The sequence below is a fragment of the Bos grunniens genome, chromosome X, assembly GCF_055505025.1.
Source record: "Bos grunniens cultivar Pamir isolate PY7600 chromosome X, Bosgru_T2T1.0, whole genome shotgun sequence".
NCBI classification, from domain to species: domain Eukaryota; kingdom Metazoa; phylum Chordata; class Mammalia; order Artiodactyla; family Bovidae; genus Bos; species Bos grunniens.
Genome location: NC_141194.1, coordinates 2,103,896 through 2,129,307, shown reverse-complemented (window position 1 = coordinate 2,129,307; position 25,412 = coordinate 2,103,896). Strand labels below are relative to the sequence as shown.

Here is a 25,412-nt window from a genome sequence, read left to right as displayed (position 1 = left end):
ACTTGAAAATACATAACGTTTTAAATCAACTATACTCCAATAAAAATTTTAGTAATAATAAAAAAAAACATGCATTAACTTGATACAAAGATCTAGGAAAAAATGTCCACTGAACTATAGTTGAAAATCACAGATTCTGATTTAAAAACAAAAAAGAAATTCCTGAGGGATAAATGCAGATGAAGCGCATGGCTCGAAGCCCCCTGCAGAAAGCACCCTCCCCGTAGACTCACAGATCCGTCTTTCACCCAGGACTCCGTAAATTAGGGGAGAGCAGAGTGTAAGGAGACTCTGACTGGCCATTGTTCTCTGCTTTTCCTCTGCTTACATCTGTTTCCACAGCACAGGGAAGCCAGTCGGACTGGATAATCACCACCCTCCTTGGAATGGGTTACTCTGCGGTCACCTGCGGGGAGTCGAGGAAGCGCAAAAGACCCTAGGGGGAGAAATATTTCTTCTCTGCGTGTAGCAAACCTCAAACCTGGTTTACACGTCAAAACACCAGCCTGTAATTTATCTCACTGTGGTGTGATCCGCAATTAAGATAACCTGGTAAAACCATTCCTTTGGAAGGAATTTCTGAACACTTGGCGGGGTTGGCTCCTGGGTGTTAAATGTTTCACCCGCTGCCTGTCTGCTGATTGGGAGACTGGAAGTTAGTCATCGGTTGCCCTTGTCTTTCACAAGCTTTGGAGCTAGGGACTTCACGGGCCGCCCAGTGGTTAAGAATCCACCTGCTGATGGGGACACGGGTTCGATCCCTGGTCTGGGAGGATCCCACATGCCCTGGGACAACTGAGCCCGTGCACCACAGCTACTTAGCCAGTGCTTTAGAGCCTGGGAGCCGTAACTACTGAGCCCATGTAAATTTCCCTTCTCCAGGGGATCTTCCCAACCCAGGGATCGAACCCAGGTCTCCCGCATTGCCAGGCAGATTCGTTACCAGCTGAGCCACCAGGGAAGCCCAGGAGTACTGCAGTGGGTAGCCTATCCCTTCTCCAGGGGATCTTCCTGACCCAGGAATCGAACCGGGGTCTCCTGCATGGCAGGCAGTTTCTTTACCACCTGAGCCATCAGGGAAGCCCCCAAACAAATACTGCTTTTTAAAACTTTGGAAAGAATTGGAGCTGGTGGTCTGTAGAAAATAACCACATGGCATTTTCTTTCCCTTTGTAAATTTTAGGCTTCTGTTATTTTATGAGGGATCTGTACTTTCTTTCTCTTTCTCATTAAAGTGAGTGTATTTGGGATGGGATTTGTAATGCGAAATCTGTTTTCAGCTGAAGGAAAATGAAAACAAAAGGCACTGTGATTTGGGAGGTGCAGGAAAAAATGGGCTTGGGGTTCTTGCATTAGGAAAAACAATGAAGAGTCTCAGAGAAAATAGCTAAGCTTCTGATTTTAAAGCCATAAGAATAAAGAGCAAATTAAATCCCAAATAAATGGAAGGAAAGAAATGATAAAGACCAGGGGGCGGGGGGAAAATCAGGGAGAGAACTGTTAAACAGTGGATGAAACCAATTAAATCAAAAGCCGGTCCTTGGGAAAGTTCAACAAAATTATGTAGTGTCTAGCCGTCTGGTCAGGAAAATAAAAGATAAGACACAAATTGGTGAAATAGGATCACTGTTAAGGGCTTCATAAATATTGATGTAATAATTAGTGAATATTATGAACAAGTTCACACCAATACATCTGACAACTTGGAGAATCAACGAAGAAGTATTAATGATGCAAATTACTAAAACTCATGCAAGAAGAAAACATTAAGCATATAAGCCTGTGTATATTTAAGAAATATAATTTGCAGTTTAAAAAAAAATAGTTTCCGAAGAAGACTTGTAGAAGAAATGGCCCATCAGGTGGAACATGAAATGAAAATTTATGGAATAAAAATACAGAATGCATGCAAAATTGTCTAGAAAATAGAAGATGAGAAAATGCTCTCTAACTCCTTCGAGGAGGCGCGTATTATACTACCACAGCATGAAAAAGACATCACAATAAAAGGCAAATGTAGATGAATACCCATAGTAAATCTTTGTGTCAAAATCCTTAGCTAAATATTTTAAGTGGAGTCCAGCAATGTATAAAAATTAGTGTCTAAGTTGGGTTTAAACATAGGAATAGATGGTTGGTTTAACATGGAAATAGATGGTTGGTTTAACACGGAGTAACTCATCAGAATGAGATGATATACTTGTAGAACAAAAAACGAAAATCCACGTAAATCCAGATAAATATAATTGGCCAAGAAAAACTGACTTAGGGGCTTCCCTGGGGATGATTCAGCTATAAAAGAATTCACCTGTCATGCAGGAGCTGTAAGAGACCCGGGTTCGATCCCTGGGTCTGGACTATCCCGTGGAGGAGAGAATGGCAACCCACTCCAGTGTTCTTCCCTGGAGCATCCCTTGAACGGAGGAGCCTGGTGGGCTACAGTCCATGGGGTCACAAAGAGTCTGGCACGACTGAGTGACTGAGCACACACGCCATGTATATAAAACAGATCTCTTCACATTGAACTAAATGACTCTTAACAGTTAAACCTGATTAGTCAGTAATATTAAAAAAAATAATAAAAGCATTTAGAAGATAACAAGATGCTTCCACTGGGATTTGATTAACACAATGAGAACAGAAACACAAGACTGTCAGGGGTCACGGTTTTTACAATTCTTTTCAATCACACAAGTGTTGGATAGAGAACTCTAAGCATTTAGAGGCCTGGTTGTGAAATACAGAGGTAATGTAACTGCATTCAAATTCCAGATCTAGCCTTCATTTTCATTTTGGTTATTGAACAATGCAAGTCAGAACACTGGGTTTGGTAAGTAAGAAAAACAATAATTAGAAGCGTGATAATGGTCATGGCAATAGTTCGGGGCCATTTGGGAATTAAAGCTGAGATATGTCATTTATATTTTCATTCATTATGGAGTTAACAAACACCACTGAGGGCTTCCCTGGTGGCTCCGTGGTAAACAACCCATCTGCCAAAGCAGGAGACGTGGGTTCCATCCCTAGCTTGGGAAGATCCCCCAGAGGAGGAAATGGCAACCCACACTGTATTCTTGCCTAAAAAAGGAAGTTGAGCTTGGCATTAATGGAACTCATTTGACGAGCTCTATGGTCAATACGTGACACTTGATTGTAAGGTGTGACATCAGTATATAAGCTTTTGTGGATAGAATCGTACTTATTTCTAGAACCGATTGTCTACTGTAAATGAGTATGGGTGAGATGGTTTGAAAAGTCACGGATGCCAAGAGATATCAGAGTCTCCCAGTTAGATCACAGCAAAGAAGTAAGATAGGGCTATTTTCTTCTTTCTTTCAAAAGCTCAACTCTCATCCAAAGAAAGAAAGCTTAAATGATAACTTAAGTAGATAGCAGTGAACACAAGGATTGAAAAAGGAAGATGTGTTGCATTTTGGTGGTTAAAGTTTGCAAAGAAAAGATAAGGGTAGGCAAGAAGGAGATAATGCCAACAAAAGTTGGCTGTGGGAATAAAAGGCTCTTTGTACACGCCTGCTGTAGGAGAGAAAAGGAAATCTGAGCCCTCTCGCCAAATTAAAAAAAAAAAAAAACAAAGAAGACTATTACATCACCATCCACCCTTAAATGCCAGCTACTGAAAGCAGCTTTTCCACTTTGCAGACAAAGTGGTGAGATTTATTAAAGTTTCCATTAGAAGAAATGTTGTTATTCAGTCGCTCAGTCGAGTTCAGGTCTTTGCAACCCCTTGGACTGTAGCACGCCAGGCCTCCCTGTCCTTCACTATCTCTCAGAGCTTACACAAACTCATGTCCATCGAGTTGGTGATGCCAGCCAAGCATCTCATCCTCTGTCGTCCCCTTCTCCTCCTGCCTTCAGTCTTTCCCAGCATCGGGGTCTTTTCCAAGGAGTCAGCTCTTCCCATCAGGTGGCCAGAGTATTGGAGCTTCAGCTTCAGTCCTTCCAGTGAATAGTCAGGGTTGATTTCCTTTAGGGTTGACTGGTTTGATCTCCTTGCTGTCCGAGGAACTCTGAAGAAGAAGTGCGTTATCAAACACGTGTAAATTTGCAAGTGAGGACAGAAGAGAAAAGATCCGATCATGATTTCTGAGTCAGGGTTTTGTGTTTCCGTTAGGAACAGAATCCCTTGCGGCACTCAGAATGGATACCTTGCATAGCATCCTCCTTGCCCTGAGCTGAAGCCTTAGGACTTGCATTCTTGGGCTGCAACCTGAAACCGTCCTGGGATGACTGCTGTGTTTTTGTTTATGCTGACCCCTTAAAGAAAAGGCTTGCCGACCTGTGCCCTGCTGCCGCTGCTAAGTCACTTCAGTTATGTCCAACTCTGTGCGACCCCATAGACGGCAGCCCACCAGGCTCCGCCGTCCCTGGGATTCTCCAGGCAAGAACACTGGAGTGGGTTGCCATTGCCTTCTCCGGACCTGCCCTAGTGGATTGCAAATGGAAATGCAATGTTTGTTGGAAAGAAAGTAGTGTCTGTTTTTCTATACATTTTCTAGCAGAACCTAAAAGGATGTGCATATAAGCTAAGCACTCAATAAAATAAAATTATAATGTTGTGCTTTATGATTAAATGCTTCAGAATCCAGCTGCCAGTGCAGGAGATGCAGGAGACGTGGGTTCGATTCTTGGGTTGGGAATATCCACTGGAGAAGGGAATGGCAACTCACTCCAGTATTCTTGCCTGGAGAATCCCATGGACTGAGGAGCCTGGTGGGCCACCATCCAAGGGGTCCCGAAAAAGTTGGAAATGAGTGATGCAATTTAGCACACACATATAAACACACACATACAACATCACTTCTTAATATGTCTTAATATGCTTCTGTGAAAAGAATCCTGTTCACTGATTCTAAATCTCTACCAAAAATTAAAACCTTCATTGCATTCATGCTAGATATAAGAAACATTGCTATTTGTGGTTCAGATGGTAAAGAATCTGCCTCCAGTGCAGGAGACCCAAGTTCTATCCCTGGGTGGGGAATGTCCCCTTGGCCGGCATGCTAAATGTCAGAAACATTACTGTTTGTGGTTCAGAATGTAAAGAATGCACCTATAATGCAAGAGACCTGAGTTCCATCCCTGGGTCTGGAAGATCCCTTGGCCAGTATGCTCGATATTCGAAACATTACTATGTCCAGTTCAGTTCAGTCGCTCAGTCGTGTCTGACTCTTTGCGACCCCATGGACCGCAACATCCCAGGCTTCCCTTTCCATCACCAACTCCCAGAGCTTGCTCAGACTCAAGTCCGTCGAGTCGGTGATGCCATCCAACCATCTCATCCTCTGATTTTTAGGAATAGGTAACAGATACAATTGTGTTAATAGAATGTTCCCATGCTTGTCCTAAAAAATGAAAACTTCGTCTGGTTTGACGGCGTGTGTTGAAAGAAAAGAAAGTGAAGTAGCTCAGTCACGTCCGACTCTTTGTGACCCCATGGACTGTAGCCCACCAGGCGCCTCCATCCATGTGTGTTGAAACCAGTGTTAATAGTTAAGTGGTTCTGAGAGAGTTTACTAAAATCTCCCACCTTGTACTTTTATAAGAAACTGCACTTTGCACTGAACTCTCAGTAAGTTGTATTTTCAGGAAAATCATTTTCATTAGTTTTATTACACTTGCCTACTTCTATAAAAGTTCCAGGCAGAATTGAAGTCCTATTACAATGCAGCAACAGGTTAAAAAATAAATGAACGTTATTAATTTTTGGTGAGAAGTTTTTTTTTTTAAAAAGTAAGCATGTGTACCATATTTACAGACTTAATATAGAAAGAAACTAGTAAAACAGTGTATTTTTAAGGCAGGCAAATTTAAATAACTAAAGAGCTATTTATTTATTTTAATTCAAAGCTGTGTTGAATGTTAGAGTAATTAAAGATTTTTTCTTTCCCCAATAAGTTTTGACTGAAGTTTTTATATAACTGAAAGGGGAAATTTCTAACAACTTTCAATGAATAAGTTGATTAAAATGTGTTGGAATATATATATAAATATAGAAATGGGTCTTGGGAATATGTTCAAAGGGATAATTATTTTGAAAACACTCTACTAAACACGTTCTGTTATGTCTTTATCAGATTATTTGATTAGATCCTTGCATTTTGCGTAAGTTTCATGGGGTAGGACGTGCTCTTGTGGTGGTCATCGTAGTTGTAATCTCTCAACCACTTGGAAGAAAAAGAAACAAAGGAATGAGCCATGTAAAGGAACACAGAATAACGGGAATTCCCGGTGGTCCAGTCGTTAGGACTCTGAGCTTCGAAAGCCGAGGGCCTGGGTTTGATCCCTGCTCAGGGACCTGCGATCCCATAAGCCATTCAGCACAGCCAAAAAATAAAATTTAAAAAATCAAAGAGCCCAGAATATTGATTGGAAGTGGCAGGCAGATAACAGCTACCACAAAGTTTTTTTTTTTCCTCTACACATTGAACACGGAAGTAGAAATAGCATCGAATTTTACATTTGTGAATTTAGATACACTTGTATGGTTTTAAGCACCTTTCCAAGATGCCCTTTGTGAGTGGGAAATAAAATGGTTTTCCGTAGCACGCCTCGCAGTTTTTAGGATCCCAGTATCTCATCAAAATCGCCACTACTTTTTGTCTGCTGTTGTTTTTTTACTGCTGTAATAAAATGAATAACATATGAAGTCGTAAGAAGAGACAGACCCTTGGCCATTTCTGTTATCTCTAGCGCCAGCCGCAAGTTCCAACCAGTGTCTAAAAGCATGACGTTCCAATTTAACTCCAATTTCTGGCAAAGGACAATAAAAAGAGATTTGATGACTCAGTTTATCACGTCAGCACTTACTACAAGTTGGCCTTATTTTGAAGTGCTTCGGTTTACATGGACTTCTCTTGTGGCTCAGCTGATAAAGAAGCTGAGACCTGGGTTGGATCCCTGGGTTGGGAAGATCCCCTGAAGAAGGGAAAGGCTACCCACCAGTATTCTGGCCTGGAGAATTCCATGGACTGACTATTCCATTGGATCAAGAGTCAGACACGCCTGAGTTGTACACAGCATCAGTAGCTGCAGAGTGCAGACTTACTCACTCCCTGGCATGTGGGATCTTAGTTCCCCGATCAGGGATCGAACCCATGTCCCCTGCATGGCACGGTGGATTCTTAACCACTGGACCACCAGAGAAGACCCCGACACTCCTCATTGGTCACAGTAAAGATACCATCATCAATGTCTCCATTACTAAGGGGCTGAGGTTACAAAGTATCCCAGTCTCTTATGTAGCGATTAAAATAAGCCACCTGGCCCTTGATGTGCAATTACTATCCCATGACTGCTCTTCCAACTGGCATAGCTGGAGGAAGTGAAGTGAGCTGACAGTCACTCAGTCGTGTCCAACTCTTTGCAACCCCATGAGCTATACAGTCCATGGAATGTTCCAGGCCAGAATACTGGAGTGTGTAGCCTTTCCCTTCTCCAGGGGATCTTCCCAACCCAGGGATCAAACCCAGGTTTCCCACATTGCTGGTAGAGTCCTTACCAAGCTGAGCCAACAGGGAAGCCAGTGTAGAGCAATGCATAGTTAATTATCTGTATGTGGCATTGGACTTTTGAGTGGAGTGCTTCAAACTAAATTTTCTTAGTACTACTCATGATTCTTGGGAGTTTCCCAGGTGATGTAGTAGTAAAGAATCTGCCTGCCACTGCAGGAGACACAAGAGACGTGGGTTCAGTCCGTAAGTCAATAAGATCCCCAGGAGAAGGACATGGCAACCCACTCCAGTGTTCTTGCCTGGAGAATCGAGTGGTCAGTGGAGCCTGGTGGGCTACAGTCCCTGGGGTCACAAAGAGTCAGACATGACTGAGCATATATGGACACAATTCTTCAGCATCCACTTTGATGTAAACAGTTCAGTAAGCTTCCTAAAGTGCATCACCTCTTTGAATTCAAAATTCACACTTTCCAGCCCAGAACATCGAGGACGTCTTCTCAAGAGTATGCAGGCTGTGTTTTGATTTCCTCTAACAGCCCCTCCTCCCTGCCCCACCACCCTCCACTTCTTCCCTTTCTTCCAAAATGTCAAGACATTGGGGGATTTATACCCTCTAATTGAAAAAAAAAGGGAAAAAATAAAGAGCTTGTTGAATGCACATTATAACATGCCTCAGGCCAGCCTCAACATATGGGAGAAATAAATGCAGTAACTTGAAATTCCCATCACTTCCAAGCACCACTCGGGTTATTTAAAGAGCGTTGTTTGCTTACTTGTGTTTCTAAAGAATTGTAATGAAAGCTGTATGTGGAGAAGAAAATGTCATGAACTAGTGCAAAGTCATCTGAGACTTCAGGAAAATGAGTTTCCTTCAGTGGATGTGTCTGTGGATTTCAGGGCCAGTTATGTAGAATAGTACTGTCTGTATCAGAAATGTCACTGAAATCTTGTAAATATATCAAGTCGCATACCAACAATTTGACTTTTAGCTACTATATTGGTCAGGGTTCTCCAGAGAAGCAGAATATCCGTGCATCTATTTGATTCTTGTTCAGTCGCTCAGTCGTGTCCGACTCTTTGCAACCCCATGGACTGCAGCACGCCAGGCCTCCCTATCCATCAGCAACTCCCGGAGTTTACTCAGACTCGTGTCCATTGAGTCAGTGATGCCATCCAGCCATCTCATCCTCTGTCATCCTCTTTTCCTCCCACCTTCAATCTTTGCCAGCATCAGGATCTTTTCCAGTGAGTCAGTTCTTCGCATCAGGTGGCCAGAGTATTGGAACTTCAGCCTCAGCACCAGTCCTTCCAGTGAATACTCAGGGTTGATTTCCTTCAGGATGGACTGGTGGGATCTCCGTGCAGTCCAAGGGACTCTCAAGAGTCTTCTCCAACACCACAGTTCAAAAGCAACAATTCTTCGGCGCTCAGTCTTCTTTATGGTCCAACTCTCACATCCATATGTGACTACTGGAAAAATCATAAGTCTTTGGCCATACGGACCTTTGTCAACAAAGTGATGTCTCTGCTTTTCAATAGGCTGTTGGTTTTGTTGTAGGTTTCCTATATATAGAGAGATACATTTAGTTTAAGGAGTTTGCTAACGAGATTGTGGAGATTGATGCATTGAAATCTGCTGGACAGACGAGCAGTCCAGAGACCCAACAGTTAATATTTCAGTTCAAGTCTGAAGTCTGTCTGGTGGCAGAATTTTCCACAAGGGGCCTAGGTGTTTTTTTTTTTTTTTCCCTCTTAACAACTTCACCTGAGAAGATGTGACCCACCAGCATACTATGGAGGGCAATATGCTTTACTCCCAGCCTTCTAATTTAAATCTCAGTCTCATCTTTAAGGACTCATCATAAGGTCTTCCCTGGTGGCTCAGATAGTAAAGTGTCTGCCTACAGTGTGGGAGACTGGGTTCAATCCCTGGGTTGGGAAGATCCTGTGGAGAAGGAAATGGCAATCCACTCCAGTATTCTTGCCTGGAGAATCCTATGCACAGAGGAGCCTGGTAGGCTACAGTCCATGGGGTCTCAGAGTCAGACACGACTGAGCAACTAAACTTTCACTTTTTACTTTCAGAGTATACCTTCTAAACCTCTAAACTCTAAAGTAACCTCTAAACTAGTGTTTGGCCAAATATCTGAGTACCTTGAGGGCTCAGAGTTAAACCATCACAAATACTTAGTTGCTGTACATTTGTGGAAATTAATTTATGAATAATCAGAGGTACTTGCAACAAATTCTGTGACCAGACATCTAACGTGTCTAACTTTTAGTAAGAGAGAGACTCTATTATTACTTATAGTTCGACTGACCTCTTAATATTTCCTACTCTGGCGAAAGGTTCTTTTAATTGTTGAGTAGGAGAAAATGTGAGATTAGAAGCGTGAGAAAACGGGAGCATGTGGATGGAAATCCATGTTGAAGGAAATCTACTTGCTTTGTTACTATTTGATCTGGATCCATTATTTAGACCACTTTACATGTGAAGAGTTGACTCATTGGAAAAGACTCTGATGCTGGGAGGGATTGGGGGCAGGAGGAGAAGGGGACGACAGAGGATGAGATGTCTGGATGGCATCATTGACTCGATGGACTGAGTCTGAGTGAACTCCGGGAGTTGGTGATGGACAGGGAGGCCTGGGCGTGCTGCAATTCATGGGGTCGCAGAGTTGAACACGACTGAGCTACTGAACTGCACTGAACTGATGGTCATTATTTCATCTAATATCAACAATGTCACAATATTTACATAAGAGTTAAAGCATATGAAAAAAATAGAGGAGGTAAAGTTACCATGGGGGCTTGCCTAGTGACTGAGTGATAAAGAATCCACCCACAACATAGGAAATGCAGGTTTGATCCCTGGGTTGGGAAGATCCCCTGGAGGAGGAAATGGCAACCCACTCCAGTATTCTTGCCTGGACAATTCCGTGCAGAGGGAAGCCTGAGGGGCTGCAGTCCCTGCAGTTTTAAAGGGTTGGACATGACTCAGCAACTGGGGAACAACAAACAAGTTAGAGTGAAATGTGTTTCATGTCACTTCTGTTAGTGTATCAGAAGTTCAAAGCAAATATTCATTAAAATACTGTCTACCGTTGGATCAGGCTTCCCAGTGACATTAATACTGATTTGTTGCATTTTTTTTCCCCACACAGGCATCACCACTATAAACACAGACAAAATAAATTCAAATTAATCAAATCATTTCATTTATTCTTCTGCTTTCAAGTAACTGTAAGACAAACACCTTGATTTAACATACGTTGAACAGTGAACAGCTTGTGTTTCTGAGCTAAGCCGCAGCATAGCTTTCAGTGGTATTCTTTTATGAACAGATTATTTTTTAGCTTTGCGGACACTTTTGCTTCTAAACCAGAGTTGGTTGTTGCAAGCAGTGTATCTGGGTTTATACCTTCCGGGTTTTGGTTCCGTCGCTCAGTCGTGTCCGACTCTCTATGACCCCACGGACTGCAGCACGCCAGGCTTCTCTGTCCGTGGCATTTCCCAGACAATGCTGGAACGGGTTGCCATTTCCTTCTCCAGAAAATCTTCCCGACCCAGGGATCAAACCCAGGTCTCCTCCACTGGCAGGCAGGTTCTTTTCTATCTGAGCCACTGGGGAGCCCACACCTTCCAGGAGGATTCCAGAAGTCAGAAAACCTATTTTATGTTCTGATTCTCAGTTCTTTAAATCTTGCTCAGGAGTCCAGAATGCAAATATGTATTGGTCAAAGTGAAGTCGATCAGTCGTGTCTGACTGTCTGCGACCCCGTGGACTGTGGCCCACCAGGCTTCTCCATCCATGGGATTCCCCAGGCAAGACTACTGGAGTGGGGTGCCATTTCCTTCCCGATCCAGGGATCGAACCCAGTTCTCCCACATTGCAGGCAGACTCTTTAACCTCTGAGCCACCAGGGAAGCCCTGAATTCGTCAAGGATTATCCTTATTTGCACTTGGACAGAAATAAATCTCCAGTTTTAAGAAGTGTCTGCATTCCAATCCTGCATTAGACTTCCTGGTATTATTTACTTTTCACTTTGTATTTGAGATTGGAACATTGCTGCCAACATTTTCAGATCCAAAATGGACCGTTCTGTCGAGATTCTGTTTACTTGCTGAAATCCACAAGTTGCGTGATCTGATCATGCCTCTCTTCCTGTTTCGCTTCTATATTCGTTCTCCCGCTTGAAGTTACAGGTAAAATTATTACCATTTCACAATATACCTATGTTGTTTTAAAACCAGAGTTTTTGTTTTATTTTATTTTATTTCTTTTTAATATAAATTTATTAAAAAAAATTACTATACCTGTAAGTGAAGTGTAAAGTAGAATTTTAAAGCTAAGTATTTGCCAAAATTTCTATATAAATTTGAATATACTTAATGAAGTCAGGTATATCTGTGTGTTAATAAAGTTAGGAAATAGCACTGGCTTCTAAAAATATTGAAATAAATATTATTAAAAATATGTATATTTTAATATATTATATATATATATACACACACACACACGCACATACATGTATGTATTCTTTGGATTCCCAGATGGTGCTAGTGGTAAAGAACCCACCACTTAAGAGACACGGGTTTGATATTTGGGTCGGGAAGATCCTCTGGAGAAGGAAATGGCAAGCCACTAGAGTATTCTTACCTGGGGAATCCCATGGACGGAGAGGAGCCTGGTGGGGTACAGTCCATGCAGGTTTAGAGAGTCCGCCATGACGGAAGCGCCGTAGCAGGCGTGCATGTATTTTTCAAGTCCATCATGTTCCTTGGGCCTGCTGTAACAATATATGACAAATTGGATTGCCCACAGCAGCACAGTTGTGCAAACCAGCCACCTGAAATCTAAATGTTCTCCAAGTAACTCTAACCCTCTGAGACTTTGGGGTGAATCTTTCCTCAACTTTTCTCTCTGCTGGAAAATGTAGGAAATCCTTGGCATTCTTTGGCATCACCCCATTCATGTAACTTTGTCTCAATCTGTTCCAAGTTTCCCCTTTTCCTAAAGACCCCACATATATCAGTTTTTAAAGCCCACTCAGATATCCACATTTTAACACAGCTGATTCTGCAAAAACCAGTTTTCTAATAAGGTCAGGTTCACGGTGCTGGTGGTTAGGAGTTCAGCATGTCTTTATGGAAGACTCGCTTTAACCCATAACATTAAGAAGCTGACTTTGGTCACATGTCAGGTTAATACTGAATCCTGAGCTAACATGTTGCCACTGGATGACTTTACTCTTGAACAACCCTGATAAGCTCGTCTTTTAATGAAATGCACTGTAGCTAAAATAGTTGCCCAGTGATTTAACCCGACTCTTTAAGAAAACCAATAATTGCAGGAGCATGCACATGTTTTCTCCTCTTCACACTTTGGTGAGCAGGTTGACCTCCAGAGAAATGTTGGATTTCTGACTTACTCTGCATATTCTTTGCACTAACTCACGAGATTTCAAAACACTGATGCTATTGCCCAAGATCAACTTGGTTTTTAGCATTTCCTGTCCAAACATCATTTCAGGAGAGACGACCAATTTGTTATTTGGTTAGTCCTAGCGGAAGACATCACTTTGTGAAGAAGGATTTTTTTCACCTACTTGATAACTCTCTCCTTTTCTTCTCTGTACCACCTCTGTTTCAGCAGCTTCTACGACCACTGAGCATAATGCCACCTGCAGGATCAGACTTCTCAGCAGTGGCCTATTAATATTATTTGGGCAGAAGAATCATTTGTTTGCACGGTACGGCCTCTGCACTGTGCAGTCTTTATAGCATCCTTGATTCGTCTCACCAGATGCCAGTACCACCCCACCCCGAACTGCGACCTCGAGAAGTGGTCAAATCCCTAAGTGTTAATCAACAGATAAGGAAGATGTAGATAAACAGATAAACACATTCCAAATGTATGCAATGGAAAATTGCTGCTGCTGCTGCTGCTAAGTCACTTCAGTCGTGTCCGACTCTGTGCAGCCCCGTAGACGGAAGCCCACCAGGCTCCCCTGTCCCTGGGATTCTCCAGGCAAGAATACTGGAGTGGGTGGCCATTTCCTTCTCCTCAGCCATAAAAAGAAGAATGAAATAATGCCATTGTCAGCAACATGGATGGATCTAGAGATGATCACAGTGAGTGAAGTCAGCCAGGCAGATATGATGGTGTACATTTATACGCAGAATCTAAATACAGGGATACAGATAAAGTCATTTATAAAAGAGAAGCAGTCTCAGACGTAGAAAACAAGCTTACGGTGACCACAGGGGAAAGGGTGGGGGGTAAATTAGGGGGTTGGGATTAACATATTCCCACTATTAAATATAAAATAGGTAAGCAACAAGGACCTACTGTATAGCACAGGGAACTCTACTCAGTATTCTGTCATAACCTATATGAGCAAAGAATCTAAAAAGAATGAATATATGTATATATATAACTGAGTCACTTTTCTTTAGACCTGAAACTAACACAATATTGTAAATCAACTGTTATTCCATTAAAAATTTTAAAAACTAAAATTCTACTATGAATTGTATACAAATTCATACTTGATTTTTTTACTGCTTTGATTCAGAAGCCCTATAACAGATGCTATACCCCCTATCTGTCTTCCAAGATGGACAGCGGCCCATGAATAAGTTCTCAAAAGTACTTTCTGAATTCGTAAGAGTTGCAGGTATTCATGAAACTCCCAACTATATGCTAAACAGTCTTCTTTACACCTTTTAAATGTTTTAAAAATTTTTTCTTTAAGCCTTGTTGAGTTTTTTATAATATTCTTTCTATTTTATGTTTTTTTGGCCACAAGGCATGTGAGATCCTAGCTCCTCAACGGATCGAACCCTAACCTCCTGCATTGCAAGGCAGTGTTAGTCACTGAGCCACCAGGGAAGTCGCTGAGCACTTTTTTAAAATCAATCTTTATTTTATTGACGTGTAGATGATTTACAGTGTTGGGCTTCCCTGCTAACTCTTCTGGTAAAGAATCCACCTGCATTGCAGGAGACCCCTGCCCGATTCCTGGGTCGGGAAGATCCACTAGAGAAGGAATAGGCTACCCACTCCTGTATTCTTCAGCTTTCCTTGTGGCTCAGCTGGTAAAGAATCCGCCTGCAATGCGGGAGACCTGGGTTCGATCCCTTGGTTGCAAAGATCCCCTGGAGAAGGGAAAGGCTACCCACTCCAGGATTCTAGCCTGGAGAATTCCATGGACTGCAGTCCATCGGGTTGCAAAGAGTTGAACATGACTTTCATTTGTTCTGCTGAAGTGCAGTTGATTTACAATGCTGCATTAATTTCTTCTGTATAGCAAAGCAATTCATTTATACATATATATACATTCTTTTTAAAATCATTGTTTCATGATGATTTGTCAAATAATATTGACCATGGTTCTCTGTATGCACTTTAAATTTTATTTTTTTTATTTAACACCAAAAATGGTTTGCCTTGAGGTGTAGCCAGTTAACAATGCTATGATAGTTTCAGGTAAACAGCAAAGGAACTGAGCCGTACATAGACATGTATCCATTCTCCCGCAAACCCCCTCCTTTAAATACGGTATTTCATTTTGTCTTCAGATTGAAATGGATCTGAAGCCTGATATCCATTTAGGGGAGTGAGGAAACCGGGTCGACCTCTGTTTTCATTGTTTCAGAGAAACTGTGGCCAAGTTTCTCTCTCGGCTAGGTTTTCAAATTTCCGCTCACCGGTCCCTGAGGTAGACCTGAGCGTGTTGAACCAGCCTTGCGGAGTGGGAACGTCGGCATTTCCTAAAGAGCTGGTGACAATGAGGTTTTCTGCTGCTTGTGTGGGAGACGCCAGGGGAGTCCTGCGTTCAACCCTGTTGTTTCAGGCCATGATTCTCTTCTTCTCCTGGAGGCAATTTGAGAGATGCATTAACGTTTTCAGGCCATTAAGGTATTTTATGGCACATGACTGCACTGGCATCCCACGAGGTCACCCAGGGGCCTCATCCAGTCGATACAGCTTCAAAAATTTCCTCCTCCACGGCAAGCCCCGGGGAGCACTGGGGCCGGCAGCTTGCATTTTCTGTGCTCTCGCTTTAGTCGTGTCCGACTCTCTGCGACCCCATGGACTGTAGCCCACCAGGCTGCTCTGTCCAAATTCTCCACGCAAGAATACAGGAGTGGGTTGCCATGCCCTCCTCCAGGGGACCTTCCCGACCCGGGATCAGACCTGCATCTCCTGCATTGGCAGGCAGATTCTTTACCACCGAGCCACCAGGAAAGCTTCTTAGTGAAGCCTCCTGGTAAACGGATATATTTCTAGGAGCTATATACTAAAGGCTGGGGTTGCTAGACAGAGGATGAGATGGTTGGACGGCATCACCGACTCAATGGACAGGAGTTTGAGCAAGCTCCAGGAGTGGGTGATGGACAGGGAGGCCGGGCGTGCTGCAGTCCATGGGGTCGCAGAGAGTCGGACTCGACTGAGCAACTGAACTGAACTGCCCTTGCTAGATCACAATGCATAGGAAAAGGATTGTCGATACAATGTAACTTCACCATGCACCGTGTTACTCTTTGATTAACATTTGTAAGATAGTTCCAGTTCAACGTCACCCTCCCTGAAACTTGGTACTGGCTACCACTTAATCCCCACACTCTCGGTAACAGCATAGTAGGGTTACTTTGTTTTAAATTTCGTTGTCTTTTTTTTTTTTTTTGGCTGTTCTAGGTCTTTGTTGCTGCCGGGGCTTTGCTGTAGTTGAGGGGAGCGAGGGCTGCTCTCTGGTTGGGGTGCATGGGCGTCTCATTGTGGTGGCTTCTCTTGTTCTCCAGAGCCTGCGGGCTTCAGCAATTGCAGCACATTCGCTCAGTAGGCTTAGCTGCTACATGCCATGCAGGATCTTGCTAGACCAAGGATGGAACCCCTTTCTTTAACGTTGTCAGGCATATTCTTTACCACTGAGCCGCCAGGGAAGCCCCTAAATCCAGTTACCATGGTGACAAGTAACATGGACAACCCATCCACAGGCATCTGTTGGTAAGTCAGTTTCTACACTTCCACTGGCATCTTTGTCTTCTCGGGAGGTTTTCATAGGAGGGATGGATGGATGGATAGACCAATGGATGCTGGGTGGTGGTACATAGAGAAGTGAAGTCACTCGGTTGTGTCCGACTCTGTAAACCGGTGGACTGTACAGTCCATGGGATTCTCCAGGCCAGCAGACTGGAGTGGGTAGCTTTTCCGTTCTCCAGAGAATCTTCCCAACCCAGGGATCGAATGCAGGTCTCCCACACTGCGAGCTGATTCTTTACCAGCTGAGCCACCAGGGAAGCCCAAGAATACTGGAGTGGGTTGCCTATCCCTCCTCCAGGGGATCTTCCCACCCCAGGGATTGAACCAGGGTCTCCTGCATTGCAGGCAGATTCTATACCAGCTGAGCTACCAGGGAAGCCCATAGATAATAGGTAAAAGGATGATACGCAGATTGTAGAGTGATCGGAACACAAGCAGAGAGAAGGGAGCAAAGAAGAATCCTTTGTTGCACCTATCTGTTCAAGCTTGTATTCTCCCCACCTGGTGGGCTGCATTCTCACTCTCGCGGTGGTGTGTGTGTCATAAACGGAAGAGCTTGATTTTATTTTAATGCAGTTTATCAGCATTTCCCGTCATGGTTATCACGAGGCCGCTCTGTTTCAGGAATTTTGCCTGATCAGTGTCATAAATCTATTTCCTGTTTTCTCCAGAATCCATCCCTACTTTATATTGTGCCTTTGGGTGACAGTCCAACTAGACTGAATTGATGTAAAAGATGTGAAATCCTAGTAAAGATGCGTATTCGCGCACAAGACTGCCGTGTCGAACTAGCACCGTCTTTTTTCAAGGCCATATTCCTTTTTGCAGTTGGCTGTCAAAGTCATCGTAGATCTTATGTCTCAGATCATATCTGTTTCTCTCTGCTCTGTTTCATCAGTCAATTAATTTACATTTCTGGCCATAAAACACCATTGAATCGTAATAGCTTAGACATAGCTGCTTGTGCAGATCTTTTAATACAGTCCTGCAGTTTCAAGGTATCTTGTGTATGCACCTTTCTTTATATTTCCATGTGAGTTTTGCTATAAACTTACAAATATGTATTTAATAAACTGACATCTTTAATAATTTAGGCTCACTCTATAAATTTTAGGGAGAGATACCCCAATTCAGGAAAGTTATGACCAACATAGATAACATATTCAAAAGCAGAGACGTTACTTTGCCAACAAAGGTTCGTCTAGTCAAGGCTATGGTTTTTCCTGTGGTCATGTATGGATGTGAGAGTTGGACTGTGAAGAAGGCTGAGCACCGAAGAATTGATGCTTTTGAACTGTGGTGCTGGAGAACACTCTTGAGAGTCCCTTAGACTGCAAAGAGATCCAACCAGTCCATTATGAAGGAGATCAGCCCTGGGATTTCTTTGGAAGGAATGATGCTAAAGCTGAAACTTCAGTACTTTGGCCACCTCATGCAAAGAGTTGACTCATTGGAAAAGACTCTGATGCTGGGAGGGATTGGGGGCAGGAGGAGAAGGGGACGACAGAGGATGAGATGGCTGGATGGCATCACTGACTCGATGGACGTGAGTCTGAGTGAACTCCAGTAGTTGCTGATGGACAGGGAGGCCGGGCATGCTTCGATTCATGGGGTCGCAAAGAGTCAGACACGACTGAGCTACTGATCTGATCTGATCTGATATTCACCTATTTATCTATCATCTATCTGTATGTGTACGTATCAATGTCAACTATCCATCACCTGTCTTTTTATCATCTCTGTATATATCATCCGAGTCTCAGCACTCTTATCTGTCTCTGTCTGTCTTATCATCTATCTACCTACATCATCACAGAAATAACGACAACCTCAGATACGCAGATGACACCACCCTTACGGCAGAAGGTGAAGACGAACTAAAGAGCCTCTTGATAAAGGTGAAAGAGGAGAGTGAAGAAGCTGGCTTAAAACTAAACTTTCAAAAAACAGAGATCATGGCATCCGGTCCCATCACTTTATGGCAAATAGATGGGGAAACAGTGAGAGACTATTTTCTTGGGCTCCAAAATCACTGCAGATGGTGACTGCAGCCATGAAATTAAAAGACGCTTGCCCCTTGGGAGGAAAGCTATGATGAACCTAGACAGCCTATTAAAAAGTGGAGACATCACTTTGCCAACAAAGATCCATCTAGTCAAAGCTGTGGTTTTTCCAGTAGTCACGTACAGATGTGAGAATTGGACCATAAAGAAGGCTGAGTGCTAAAGAACTGATGCTTTTGAACTGTGGTGTTGGAGAAGACTCTTGAGAGCCCCTTGGACTGCAAGGAGATCCAACCAGTCCATCCTAAAGGAAATCAGTCCTGGGTGTTCATTTGAAGGACTGATGCTGAAGCTGAAGCTCCAATGCTTTGGCCACCTGATGGGAAGAGCTGACTCATTGGAAAAAATCCCGATGCTGGTAAAGACTGAAGGCAGGAGGAGAAGGGGATGACAGAGGATGAGGTGGTTGGATGGCATTACCGACTCGATGGACATGAGTTTGAACAAGCTCCGGGAATTGGTGATGGACAGGGAGGCCTGGCATGCTGCAATTCATGGGGTCACAAAGAGTCGGAGACGACTGAGCAACTGAACTGAACTGAACCCAATTCATGAACGGGGTAATTTCCTCCCTTAATTTAGAATTTTTTTTTCCTTACAATGTGTTTTGTAGTTTAGAGCAGAAATTGATGTTTTTATACTGCTTTCTGTTGAGACACCTTACTAGATTAGCTTATTATTTCTAGTGGTGTCTCTACAGATTCTTTTATATGCTCTGTGTAGCTCTTCATGGCCTCTATGAATAATATATTTCTTTTAAAATAGTATATTCAGTCCAAGTTATACCTGTTGTTGTTCAGTGGTTCAGTCGTGTCCAACTCTTTGCAACCCCATGGACTGCAGCACACCAGGCTTCCCTGTCCTTCACCAACTCCCAGAGTCTGCTCAAATTCATGTCCATTAAGTTGGTTACATGCATGTAGGCATTCAAAATTTGCTTTACAAACTTCAAATTGAAAAATACATCAGTATAGATATAAATAGAAATAATAAAATTACACTAGCAGATATCCTTGTCCCATTTCAAATTTTTATGGAAAATCTTTAATAAATTATTAGGAATAATTCTAGATATGCAGATGTTGGAAATACTCTTTGTCGAGACTTTTTTCTTATCATCATAGCTAAGAGTTTTATTAGAAATCAGTGATTGATATTATCAAATGCTTTATCTCCATCTCTTTAGAAGATTATTTATATGTATTTTTGCTTCTGTTGTGTGGAGAATTATATTGAAGGTTTTTAAGTGATAAATCAGCCTTGCATTCCTCAAACAAAACCTACTTAAATAAGATACGTTTCTGCTTGTAAATACCCCTGGATTTAATTTGCTAATATCTTATCTATGATGTGTGTCTCTCCGTACTTGAGGGACATTTTATTTAATGCCATTTTCAGATTTGCTTTTAGGATCATGTACAGTTCTCAAAAAATAACCAGAAAGTTTTTTGTCCCTCTTTCCATTATCTGCAAATTTGTTAATATCCTCAGAAAGTTAAGTGGGGAGGTACTTTTTTGTTTCTTTCTGTTATCTGCAAATTTGTTTCTTCATTAAATGCCAGAAGAATTTACCACTCTTTATCTATTGGGTTGGGAATTGCTTTTGTGGCAGTTTTAAAAATAACATTTAAAAAAAAATCATTGCAAAGTGAATGGCAGTCAGTGAGTTTCTGTTCTTCAGTTATCTGTTTTTATAACTTATAAAATGCACTTGTCTATGTCATCTAAATTTTCAATTAAATTAGCATAAATCTGCACATGATATCCTTTTAATATATCACTCATGCTAGCAGCGTGTATACAAGAGATTGTCTTTGGTAGTTTTTACTTTAATAATGGTGTCATCTTTCTTTTATTCTGCTGTGACCTCATGAGAAATTTATAAAGTAGATGATTGTTTCCCAAAAAATGGGATCCCCTGGTGGCTCAGACGTAAAGAATCTGCCTGCCGTGTGGGACACCCAGCTTCCCTGGAGAAGGAAATGGCAACCCACTCCAGTATTCTTGCCTGGACAATCCCATGGACAGGGGAGTCTGGCGGGCTGAAGTCCATGGGGTCGAGAAGAGTCAGGAATGAGTTAGCAACGAAGCAACAGCAACTTGGATTTATATATGTAATCTTTGGATTATTTGCTTCCCTGGTGGCTCAGATGGTAAAGCATCTGCCTGCAATTTGGGAGACCGAGGTTCGATCCCTGGGTCAGGAAGTTCCCATGGAGAGGAAAACTGTACCCCACTCCCATACTCTTGCCTGGAAAATTTCATGGATGGAGGAGCCCGGTAGGCTACAGTCCATGGGGTCGCAGAGAGTCAGACACGACTAAGGGACTTCACTTTTACTTTCTATTGGATTATATTTTCTATTTTTGGGAAGGGGGGGTGTTTTTGTTTGGTTTTGCAGCATGCATACAAGCCCAACTCCAAAATAATTTTCCAGACTCTCTTTTTCTGACGTATGTATTAGTGTCAGAGTTATTTTGAACACATTCAATTGGAAGTCCTTAACATTTGCTTTCCTACATTGTGTTTTTATTATTATTATGTTTTACTATTATTATACATTCCAATTTTTATTTACATAGAGATTTCTTCTTTGATCAGTACGTTATTTGGAAATGCACTGTTTCCTTTTCAAATAACTGCAAATGTATCATCATTTTCTCATTGATGTTTAACCTAATTTTGCCAAGACTGTAGAATATGAGCTGTCAGTGTGTTGACATGAATTATGTTCTAGTATATTTCTGACATCACGCGATTTTTCCAAGTATACCTTAAAAGAATGCATACTCTGTATTTTTGGTTCAGTCAGTTTGACAGATGTTGTTAACCTATCAATTAAATTCCCTTTATCCTGGCTATTCGCCCCACCCCCACCCCCATTAATTACTATCAGGATCTGTGACCATTGTGTTGAAATCACGCACTCCGAGATAGTGCTGTCTCTACTGAATGGGTCGGTATCCTTTATAAAATCTCCTTATTACCCTCAAGCCTTCCTAGTCTAACATGAGAATAATTATTCCTTGGTTGATGTTTGCATAGTGTATTTTTTTTCTATTCCTCTACTTAGACTGTAGTTAATATTTGCATGACACTTTTTTTTTTCTATTCTTGTACTTAGAATGTAGCTACTCTCATATACCTTCAATATTGACAGAGTAGACAGCGTATATAATTGCAATTAGTTTCTTTAATGTAATCGAGACATATGTTCGTTTAATAGAATTTGGAATATTTAGACCATAAATATCCAGTGTAATTTAATGGATCTGTTGATACCAAAACCAAACCCACTGTCTTGTTGGTTGGGTTGTTTCGTCTTTTTATGCCTAATACTATGCTCCTATTCGTCTGCACCATGCCTCATCAATGTTTTATTTGAGTTCTGTTTGTGTATTTATTTATGGCTGTGCTGGGCTTTGCATTTGCAAGAGCTTTCTCTAGTTGGGGCGTGTGGGAGCTCCTCCTTGTTGCAATGTACGGGCTTCTCATTGTGCTGGCTTCTCTCCTTGCAGAGCGTGGGCTGTAAGACGTGTGGGCTTAGTTGTCCATACGTTCGTATTCCCTCATTATCATTCATATTCAATTAAAACTTTTTTTTTCCCAAGTCATTTTGTATTTTCTAGGAATAGCCAGTTTTGATAATTCAAAATGCCCAGTATCTAAAGTTTAAGGATATATGTCAATGGGAGGCTGTTCAAAACGCCTGGTGTCTAAAGTTTAAGGATATATGTCATTCGGAGGCGAGTATGACATAGTCTTTACTGCCATCCATGTCAGCCCAGATTTCTTGAATTAATGAACTCAATTCATCAGTACTCAGTATGCAGCCAATAAATTCCCAGAAATACAGACCTAACCCTGAGAGAATCACGTGGCATGTGCTAAGGGTGTGTTCTTTCTCCTGCACGAAATTCTGTGAAGGCCCATCAAATATGCACATAGCCATTTCTACATATATTTAGATGTGAAAAGAATCAGGATCATTTCTCTAGACATTTTTGGTTGAATATTTTGATGAGATAATGGCTAATTTGTTTCATTTAAGAAAAGGGCAGATGAGTAATTAAACGCAGAACTCTTACAGATCCAGGAGTCACCCCTCTGAACACCTTCAGTTATGGACAGAATCAAGTGTCGTTAATTGGGTACCACAATTAATAACACCCACAGTATTAGGGTCACGAGAACTTGGCCCCATCCTGTAAAAGGGCACACCCCTTTCCTGCTCATTTCTTTGGTTATTTATTTCCAAGTTTCCACATTGTTAAAAAAAAAAATAAGTGGCAAGTTTCTGTTCCATCTTTTCATTGTAGCAGAAATCTTTTCTGTTTCTAATACCAAGTAACCTCTATTTTTCTTTTTATCTGACTTTATTAAGATATAAGTGAAGTCGCTCAGTCGTGTCTGACTCTTTGCCACCCCCTGGACTGCAGCCTACCAGGCTCCTCTGTCTATGGCATTTTCCAGGCAAGAACACTGGAGTGGGTTGCCATTACCTTCTCCGGGAGATCTTCCCAACGCAGGGATTGAAGCCGGGTCTCCCGAATTGTAGACAGACGCTTTTTCCGTCTGAACCAACTGACATATACGACATTTTTAATCTAGTTTTATTAAGCTATAACTGATGCATAATATATGACGTATGCTACTGCTAAGTTGCTTCAGTCGTGTCTGACTCTGTGCGACCCCATAGACGGCAGCCCACCAGGCTCCCCCGTCCCTGGGATTCTCCAGGCAAGAACACTGGAGTGGGTTGCCATGTCCTTCTCCAATGCATGAAAGTGAAAAGTGAAAGTGAAGTTGCTCAGTCGTGTCCGACTCTTAGCAACCCCCTGGACTGCAGCCTGCCAGGATCCTCTGTCCATGGGATTTTCCAGGCAAGAGTACTGGAGTGGGGTGCGATTGCCTTCTCCATATGACGTATAATTGATGCTTTTTAACTATGGCGTTGGAGAACTCTTGAGAGTCCCTTGGACTGCAAGGAGATCACACCAGTCCATCCTAAAGGAAATCAGTCCTGAATATTCATTGGAAGGACTGATGCTGAAGCTGAAGCTCCATTTCTTTGGCCACCTGATGCCAAGGAATGACTCATTGGAAAAGACTCTGATGCTGGGAAAGATTGAAGGCGGAAGGAGAACGGGACAACAGAGGATGAGATGGTTGGATAGCATCACTGATTTGATGGACGTGAGTTTGAGTAAGCTCCAGGAGTTGGTGATGGACAGGGAGTCCTGGTGTGGTGTGGTCCATGGGGTCGAAAAGAGTCAGACACGACTGAGCAACTGAACTGAACAGAACTGACATATAATATTGTATTAATATTAATTTTAGGTGTACAGCATACTGATTTGATATATGTATATATTGAAAATGATGACCACAGTAAATCTAGTTAACATCCACCACCTCACCTAGTTAACAATCTTTTCTTGTAATGAGAAATTTTAAGGTCCACTCTGTTCAGATCAGATCAGATCAGTCGCTCAGTCGTGTCCGACTCCTTGTGACCCCATGAATCGCAGCACGCCAGGCCTCCGTGTCCATCACCAACTCCAGGAGTTCACTGAGACTCAAGTCCATCGAGTCAGTGATGCCATCCAGCCATCTCATCCTCTGTCGTCCCCTTCTCCTCCTGCCCCCAATCCCTCCCAGCATGAGTCTTCTCCAAATACACAATATGGTGTTGTTAGTAACAGACACCAGTCTGTACGTCACATCCTTAGGATTTATCTTTTTTTAAGCTATAATTGGAGGATAATTGCCTTATAGTGTTGTATTGATTTCTGCCGTTCATCAGTGTGAAGCGTCCGTACGTATAAATGGGCTTCCCTGGTGGCTCAGCTGGTAAAGAATCTGCCTGCAACACGGGAGACCTGGGTTCAATCCCTGGGTTGGGAAGATCCCCCGGAGAAGGGAACGGCTACCCAGTCCAGTATTCTGGCCTGGAGAATTCCATGGACTGTATAATCCATGCAGTCGCAAAGAGTCGGACACTTTCACTTTCATAAGTATACATACGCACCTTTTCTGTTATCTCATCATTCAGTCCTCAGGAAAGTAAGGCGGTTTAATAAATAGAGTCATTTCTTTCATTGGATATCATGCCATCTCAACCTAAATTGACATTGCTCCTTTCAACTTGAATATATTTAATAAGAAATGATTACTGGAGGTCATTTCTATCCACGTTAGATTAACCATCACCATCTTTTCTTTATATCTGTGTAATGAGGTGTGCCTTTTTTGATTGTAGAAGAAAAACGGTATTCTCACTCTCATTAACACATCCACCGTGTCCCACTGAAGGAGCTACGTTAAGCTTCGTAGATAAATCAGATCCCTGGGAGATCAATTAGGACATCACCCAGATGATCTGGGTCAATAGCTACTTGTGATTTATAGAATATCAACGAGAAATCAAAAGGAAGCATATGGTAATAATTCAAGTGTAGGAAGTGTTTAATAATTCTTGATGCTCGTTTTGATCGTGTTTCCAGCAGAATCACCCCTTTATCTCTGGACTCTTGTCTCAGCAACATTGGAAGGCAGTCTGGAACTTTCTCAACGGGTGAGCACACAGTTACACGTAAGCCAACAATTTAACCCCTGATGTGTGCCCAAGAGAAATGCAGAGTAAAACTTACATAGGAGCATGCATCGCATTATTATTCATAAGAGGTAGAAGGCGGAAACAAACCAACTGGCCGTCGACGGATGGATGGATGGATAGGCGGTTAAACAGAGGAGCTCTATCCTCTCAACTGGGGCTTCCCAGGTGGCTCGGAGGTGAAGAATCTGCCTGCAATTCAGGAGCCCCA

The 25,412-nt window shown here is 42.3% G+C and overlaps 1 protein-coding gene across 18 annotated transcripts in view; it reads left to right on the top strand.

The window, feature by feature from the left end:
- LOC147339695 (uncharacterized) overlaps positions 1-25,412 on the top strand; it is a 203,712-nt gene that overhangs the window by 72,215 nt on the left and 106,085 nt on the right. For 7 of the 18 annotated variants that reach the window (XR_015158360.1, XR_015158357.1, XR_015158337.1 and 4 more), the window contains one exon: positions 4,133-4,324. The exons of 3 other annotated variants lie outside the window; for them this stretch is intronic. Coding sequence is in view for 6 of the 15 variants with exons in the window: in XM_086386180.1 (XP_086242306.1) it covers positions 4,133-4,192 (60 nt within the window). In the remaining 9 variants the exon portion in view is untranslated. Of the gene's footprint in view, positions 1-342; positions 1,251-4,132; positions 4,325-13,129; positions 13,227-16,392; positions 16,487-25,412 lie in introns of those variants that run through there. 8 more of the 18 variants (XR_015158341.1, XR_015158343.1, XR_015158364.1 and 5 more) reach the window with 3 other exon arrangements.